Source organism: Eubalaena glacialis, chromosome 9 (genome assembly GCF_028564815.1).
Source record: "Eubalaena glacialis isolate mEubGla1 chromosome 9, mEubGla1.1.hap2.+ XY, whole genome shotgun sequence".
NCBI lineage: Eukaryota > Metazoa > Chordata > Mammalia > Artiodactyla > Balaenidae > Eubalaena > Eubalaena glacialis.
The window spans coordinates 30,588,386-30,596,334 of NC_083724.1; the positions used below are offsets into that span (position 1 = coordinate 30,588,386).

General features: G+C 32.2%; 1 protein-coding gene across 1 annotated transcript; it reads right to left on the bottom strand.

The window, feature by feature from the left end:
• Positions 1-1,866: 1,866 nt before the first annotated feature.
• Positions 1,867-7,652, bottom strand: CYLC2 (cylicin 2). Its single transcript, XM_061199189.1, has 6 exons — positions 7,618-7,652; positions 6,262-6,302; positions 4,818-4,939; positions 3,009-3,345; positions 2,033-2,924; positions 1,867-1,918 (listed from the first exon to the last, which is right to left on the bottom strand). Exons 1-6 carry the CDS (start codon positions 7,650-7,652, stop codon positions 1,867-1,869), a joined length of 1,479 nt encoding a protein of 492 aa, XP_061055172.1.
• Between the last annotated feature and the right edge of the window lie 297 nt (positions 7,653-7,949).

Here is a 7,949-nt window from a genome sequence, read left to right on the forward strand (position 1 = left end):
TAGAAAATGATCTTAAAAGCATTTTTAGAGGTAAGAGGGGGATTTAAAATGATTTCCTAAACTAACACAACATTGTTGTGTTATCAACTATACTCCAATAAAAAATGAAAAAAATAAACGATTTCCTAAATTCCCAGAGTGATGCTAACATTTTCAGAAAAGGTTGAATACCTAAACATAGAATTTTACTCTAAGCAGAGGGAGAATGAGGAGTTTCCTGGAAGGGGGAGAGGAGAACAGTGGGGCAGGATTTGATTCTCTTTGTCATTGCAGCTGATCCAGATCAGCAAGGTAGGACCATCTGGAAGACCATGAATTACAATAGCCATTAATCCTTGAGCAGTTGATGTAGGGGGACAGGGGCCAATATTTAAAGAACAGGCAAAACAGTTATACTTCACTATTAATAGAAAGTTAGCTCTTGAGGGCATATGGAATAGGAAACCCTTCCTTTAATATCAAGGAGAAGCTTTAACTTGGATCTAGAGTTTATACTGCAAAGAATAAAGGGGAGAGAAAATCACTTAGTGAGTTCTGCAACGATGCTGAGTTTATCTGAGAGAGAATGTTTTAAATCAGAAAATATTTAATTGGCACTAATTGGCAGGTCCAAGATTTTACCTTTTGCTTTATATTGCTTTTTATTTTTCTTCACATTTATAAGACTCATGGGTCACAAGAGAGTTTAATATAGTTATAAAGATATAAAGTTAATTGTTTCCACATCAAAATAATATCATATAGGTATTTTCACTCTGCTAGATTCTGTTGAATTCTGGTTAATTTGGTTTTATATATGTATTTATCAGATTATCAAGAATCAATATGTCTCATTTTAATTTACTCACATTTGTAATTTGGACAATTTTGATTTTCATCCTTCCTTAAATGGGGAGAAGTTGGCCACAATTTTCTGTTAAAACAATCAAACGAAACTTTTGGTAAGTAATTGTTAAAATTATTAAAGTTCTATATCATAAGCCAGTCTCTTCTCCCTCACCTTAAATAATTCTACTTCCCTTAACCTTTTCATTGACACTTTTAAAATCTTCATTCATGTGGTGTTCCCTTCATATTCTTAGATATTTCTTATTATGAAAAAGTCCAAACTTGCTGAAAGTCTAGTAAAAATCTAGTGAGCAGATTACAGAGATTTTATAAGAATGGTAAATTTCAATTCAAACCTTTAAGTCAGTTTAATTGTTTTTTAATCTTATTTGACTTAAAAGAAAACAAAACTAACTTACCAAGTATGTTTATCTTGTCTTGGAAGCAGAGTATTCAAAATCCATCAACCTGTTGTGGCTGTTTATACTTCAGAGATGGTACAGGCTCACAAAAAAGCAGTAATTTTTTTCCTTTTTTTCTTTTTTTTTTTTTTCTTTTGAGGAATGCTACCTTTAATTTGTATTTGTACTTATTTGAAAGTAGACTTTATGAAATTTGTTTGACTTCCTCTCATGACTCCTATGGTTCTTTATTTAAATCTGTGGGTGCAATTTCAGGTTGTTTAAATCTATGGATTCAATATCTGCATCCTTGAATTTTTTTGACACCTTTGTTGATTTTTTTTCTTCTTTGTATCCACAGATTCAACATCATTAACTTCTGCATATTCTTTTTGAATCTTTTTAAGGATCTTTCATTGAATTCTTCATATCCCCAAATTTAGCATAAGTATCCTCCAAGTCCTTTTAACGTCTTTCTTATATTTTTAATGAAGGTTTTCTGAGCCCATCTTTGTGTTCTTCTTTCCCCCATTTAAAAAATTATTTCATTAATTCTTTGAATCTCCCTTTTCATATATTCAGTTCCAGACTACTAAAATTGTTCCATCAAATACTCTTTTGAATTATCATCCAAGACCTACTTGCCCTTCTTGGCATCTTTCTTTGCATCCTTCTTGGCATCTTTCTTTGCATCCTTCTTGGCATCTTTCTTTGCATCCTTCTTGGCATCTTTCTTTGACTCAGCAGATTCTGTGTCAGTCTCTTTCTTGGCATCTTTCTTTTCTTTCTTGGTATCTTTCTTGTCTTTCTTGGCAGCATCTTTTGACTCACTATCTGCCTCACCGGGCTTCTTTTCATCTTTCTTATCCTTTTTACTCTCCTTCTTCTTTGAATCTTTCTTGTCCTTTGATTCATCTCCTTTCTCACCAGTTTTCTTGGAATCCTTGTTCCCTTTCTTATCCTTCTTTCCATCTTTCTTTTCACCTTCTGATTCTGTAATGGACTCCTTGCTCTTCTTTGAACCTTTCTTATCTTTTTTGGAATCTTTCTTTACATCTCCTTTTTCACCTTCTGATTCTGAAGCAGACTCCCTGCCCTTCTTTGAACCTTTCTTATCTTTTTTGGAATCTTGCTTTGCATCTCCTTTTTCACCTTCTGATTCTGTAGCAGACTCCCTGCCCTTCTCTGAACCTTTCTTATCTTTTTTGGAATCTTTCTTTCCATCTTTCTTTTCACCTTCTGATTCTGTAATGGACTCCTTGCTCTTCTTTGAACCTTTCTTATCTTTTTTGGAATCTTTCTTTACATCTCCTTTTTCACCTTCTGATTCTGTAGCAGACTCCCTGCCCTTCTGTGAACCTTTCTTATCTTTTTTGGAATCTTTCTTTGCATCTCCTTTTTCACCTTCTGATTCTGTAGCAGATTCCCTGCCCTTCTTTGAACCTTTCTTATCTTTTTTGGAATCTTTTTTTGCATCTCCTTTTTCACCTTCTGATTCTGTAGCAGACTCCCTGCCCTTCTTTGAACCTTTCTTATCTTTTTTAGAATCTTTCTTTGCATCTCCTTTTTCACCTTCTGATTCTGTAGCAGACTCCCTGCCCTTCTGTGAACCTTTCTTATCTTTTTTGGAATCTTTCTTTGCATCTCCTTTTTCACTTTCTGTTTCTGTATCAGACTCCTTGCCCTTCTTTGACCCTTTCTTATTTTTTTTAGAGTCTTTCTTTGCATCTCCTTTTTCACCTTCTGATTCTGTAGCTGAGTCTTTGTCCTTCTTTGAACCTTTTTTCTCTATTTTGACATCTTTCTTTGCATCTGCTTTCTCTTCTTTAGCTCCTGGTTCTTTCTTTGAACCTTTCCTAAGTTTTTCCTCTGAAACTGTGGACTCTGCTTCTGAATCTGATTTGTCCTTCTTGTCTTTCTTACTTTTCTTAATTATTGATGGAGATAAAGGTTTTGCTACATCTTTAGCATCCTTCCTGGAGTGTTGAGCTGGTTTCTGTGGAGGCTGCCTCCTAGCAGCTAAATAAACAGATGGTCTCTCAGAAATTCTCATTAAAGAACGGTGCATCCATAATGGTGGTTTGTGACCTCCCCTTAATTTGTCTTCATCATATCTCTGAAATATTGGTTAGAATAATAATGAACAACTTGTGTGTGAGGTACACAGCCTTTATTACCAGATATTGAATACACTTAACTTCAACCATGAAAAGATTTTATATTTTGATAAATAGTGGGTAAATGGTAGATTGCATAGTTTATTATGCTTTTTCAACTTTGTTCCTTTTTTGTACTAAAGGACAGCCATGTCTCATTTAAGGCCTGATTATAATTTAGAGGATCTTCATAATTCCCTCAAGATTTTATGTTAAAATTCTCAGAGAACTCCACTGACTAATGACAAATCAGAACCTCTCTTCACAATCATGAGAAATTTAGGTTTTGTTTGTGTTTTTGTTTTTGTTTTTTTACTCTGTGTTCTTGAGATTTCTTGGAATGTCTTCCCCACCTTCCATTTCTGTGCTAACTCAGAAACTAATTATTCTCTAATATCTAAGAGTTTCATGTTCAGGCATATCCTGGTCTCTATTGTCACATTCAAAGTCTCTGGAATTTAGAATGCTACCTGTGGTTAAAAGTAAAAGCCTAATACTCCTCTGCCTGACAAGATATAATTTGAGTTATATATAGTTATATCAGATAAGAAACTGCAATAATGAAAGCTATAACATTCAGTGGACGTTAGTTTGAGCAGAATGGTACATTCTGTTTTCAACTCCTAATCAAATATTTTTAAAAGCTTAATTGCAAAAATAGCAAATTTTGGAAAGAATGTTAATGGCTGGAAAAATAAATTTAATAAAGAAAGAAAGGAAAATTAAAAAAAGATGAGAAAACCTAGAAGAAACCTAGGTTACTACTGATTAAATACATTCCCTAAAATAAACAAGAGTTGATGATATGTTATTTTGTGAAAACTTTTCTTGGAACATTTTCATATTACTTGATGATTCCAGAAACCTTGGGAAATATTAATCTTCTAATGTTCAAAATCCGGAATTCTATATTATAGGAAATGAGAAAGCATTGAAACTTCCTTAGTGTATAATGTAACTCCATGATTCTCATGAGGGGGTTTCTCCAACTGGGGAATATTTTCTGAATGCTCATACTAACTGTAGCATTAGGATCTCCAGATTTCTGTGCTTCTTGGATACATATTTTCTATAATGTGGAATTGCTGAGCAAATATTTAATATGAAATAAGGGAATAATTTTTATACACTGAAATGCAAATTAAATATATCTACTTTCTCCAAGTAGTAGAATTGAGTTACCTTTAACTGTGCTGTACAATTTAAAAGCCACATGTGAACTGAATCAAATTGAATGTAAAATTCAACTGCTCAGTTGCACTAGCCTCATTTCAAGTGTTCAGTAGCCATATTGGAATTGGAAAGCAAAGATATAAAATACTTCCATCATCACAGAAATCCCATTGGTCAATGATGATCTGTAACATATATAGCTATACATGATTTCACAAGATTATTACCAGTTAAATTATGTGATCTTTTCAATACTCACAGGAACTGTTTTGTCTTGTAGTTGGGAAGGTTTTGATCTCCTTCTTTTTCCTGGCCGTGGTGGTTTGGGAAATACCAGGGCAAAATGTTGCTGATTCCATGATTTTTTACTTAATTCACTGACTAAAATAAGAAAACATTAAGCATACACTTCAGAATAAATAGAATTTTATCTAAAATGGCAGTAAGTTTCTCTTGCCCATTCTTTCCCATTGCCCAAGTACTGTCAAGAGGTTAATAATTTGTAAATAAATTTGGTTTGGTTTAGAAAAAATTTAAAAATAAATAAAATGGCAGTAAGTAATCATATGTGAATTAATAAATAAATGATTCAAATTATGGCTTCATGTATTTGGTAATGTTTGACATTCTGTACTATTAATATGAGAAAATAAAATTTGATTTTTTAAAATTTTGACTAGTTTTATAGTTAATTATATAGTCATTGTGAAACTAATATAGTCTGTAATGTAAATGGAAAAAAACAGTTTTACTGTTTCCTTTTAATCTTTCTATCTCTTCCAGTCTAGATTTTTGCTTTATACTCTTTTGGTTAGAATACAATTCTACTGAGAACAGAAAATATGGTAGCTACTTCTGTAGCTCCCAGAGTACTTAGCACAGTTCCTATTTAAAATATTCAGTAAATATATGACTGAATATAAAGGCTAACACTTAAGATTCCCTTAGTTAGTAACCATATTCTAAGCTACAAGAGTAAATGTCATACACCCAAGAACTGCATTGTCATCGGTGGCATACTAATGAAGAAAATCGATAAATAAAGAGTACCTACAGAATTGTGATTGTGAGGGTCGAGTTACATGGAAACTATAATATAAATGGTTAAAAATATTTAGGTTACCAATAAGACCTGTGAGAGAGATATCCTCACTCTATTTAAGTATGTACAAAAATGCTGTATATAAGAGAAAATAGACTTGTCCTGTGAGTCTCCTAAAGATAGAATCAGGATCAATGAGAAAATATGCAGAATGAAAGATATATTTAAGTTTAATATATGAGAGAAAATTGATTACTTGATATAAGAAGTCCTTCACCATCAGATTGACTGGCCTTGTCAAGTAATGAATTTTTTTGCCAATTATATGTCCAATATAGAATATCAGCAATGTAGCAGAAGACATTCCTGACACAGGTAAGAAGTTATTTATCCATTTTTTTACACTGCCTTTCAACTGTAAGATTATCTAACTGTTTGAGTTCTAACATGTAAATATGTCCACCTTTATGTTGCTGAACATATTCACTTAATCTTCTGTGGATATTAAGACAAAATATCTTTAGAAGGTATTCAATGAGCCCATGAGAAAGGTGCTTAGGAAAATTAAAAGCTGATTTTTAATAATACTCCATGACAGCTGTTGTTTATCACTTATCCCTAAAATTAATCATACCTGTTTAAAAAAATTGAACTTTCTTACCTGGGATGTAATTATCATATGTCCCAAAGTTTATTTTTTGGCTATTAAGATAAGAGGGGAAAGTTTTAATTAATTTATACAAAATCGCTCTATTTAATGATCATTATTGTACATAAACACTTGCCACGACCACCTAGAGAAATATTTTACATTCTTAGATCTCTATTATTATGTAAGATTACTTCATCCTAGAAAAATAGAAATTAGCAAATATGTGTTTTTAACACAAACTTCAACATAACTAAAACAAGATGGATAAAAACATTAAAAAAAAAACCTCACCAAAATGCATATCTGAAATATGGACATTTATGGGCTTTTTAATGTGACACCATGATTGAATTTTTCCCCACTTTATGCTCCAAATTCTCTTAAAATTGAACTATAAGACATTGTAAGAATTATAAGACATCATCTTAAAAACACTATGCCTAGGTGAAATCAGATCCTCAAAATAATCTCAGAATTTAACCAAATCCAAATCACTCAATGGCATGCATGTCTGTCTGTGAATGTGTGCGTGTGTGTGTGTGTGTGTGTGTGTGTGTTTGTCAGTGTATACCACAAGCATTGATATGGATTTTGACTTTTTTTCTTCTCTAGGAAAATATGAGAAATAAAACTATGTTGCAAAGTAGTTTCTATTTATAAATTTCCATTTGTCTTAGTACTATATGAGCATGTTTATTCTCACAAAGGGGAGTTTTATATCTAATTCTTATTTATTTATAATGGAGGCACATATTAAGATCTGTTAAAGAAATATTATTATACATCATCCCATTATATTACAGAAATAATGTCATTGTTGATCATGAATGAGTTTGGGGCTTACACACACACACATACACACACACATAAAAACACACATGCTCATACAGTGTTTTCCTTATTTTAACATTACATAAATATTAAGAATAAAGTGCAGTACAGAAGTATCTTGGTACCTTCATTAAAATTTTTGTTCCCATTAAAAACCTGGCACATTTTTGCCACTCTACAAAAATTTGAATGAATTAATTGAATAAAATTCAGGATGTGTTGACTAATAAGTTACCTGGTCTAGTGATTTCTTAACTGAGGGTGTGCATTAAAATTACTCACCCTACTATATCTCTAGGTTTAAACCTAGCCAATCTACATTTATACACTGCTGAAGAAATTTTGATTTTCAACCATGGTTATGAACTTCTCTTTTCTAAATGCTCTGAAAGAGGAACTATGTCATGAAACAATATTACTAAATTTGAGATTTAAAAAGTGGTACATAGGCATGGTCCATTAATTTCTGTGTAATCTCTGAGGAATATTCTTTGATCATAAAGCAATTGAATTAAAAATCAATAACAAAATTACAGTTGACCCTTGAACAGCAAGGGTTTGAACTTCATGGGCCCATTTATATGTGGATATTTTTCAATAATACAACCATACTGCAAGATCTGTGGTTGGTTGAATCCCTGAATGTAATACCACAGATTTGGAGGGACAACTATTAAGTTCTGTGTGGATTTTTGACTTTGTGGGGATTGGCTCCCCTAGAGCCCATGTTATTCATGGGTCAACAGTATACTGAAAGTACATAAACATTTGAAACATAAACACCTCCTTCTAAATAACCAGCAGTCAAACAATTTACAATGCACACTTATGAAAAAGAAGCAAATGGACAATAATTTATAACAAAA

Bases quoted from the DNA above. Each gene is read 5' to 3' on its own strand.
- CYLC2 (XM_061199189.1), bottom strand. From the start codon at position 7,652: ATGAAGTTCAAACCCTTGCTGTTCAAGGGTCAACT. The intron at 6,303-7,617 runs GTAATTTTGTTA...TTATCTTAATAG, and splicing joins TTGCTGTTCAAGGGTCAACT to CCAAAAAATAAACTTTGGGA. The intron at 4,940-6,261 runs GTAAGAAAGTTC...TTCTTATTTTAG, and splicing joins ATATGATAATTACATCCCAG to TCAGTGAATTAAGTAAAAAA.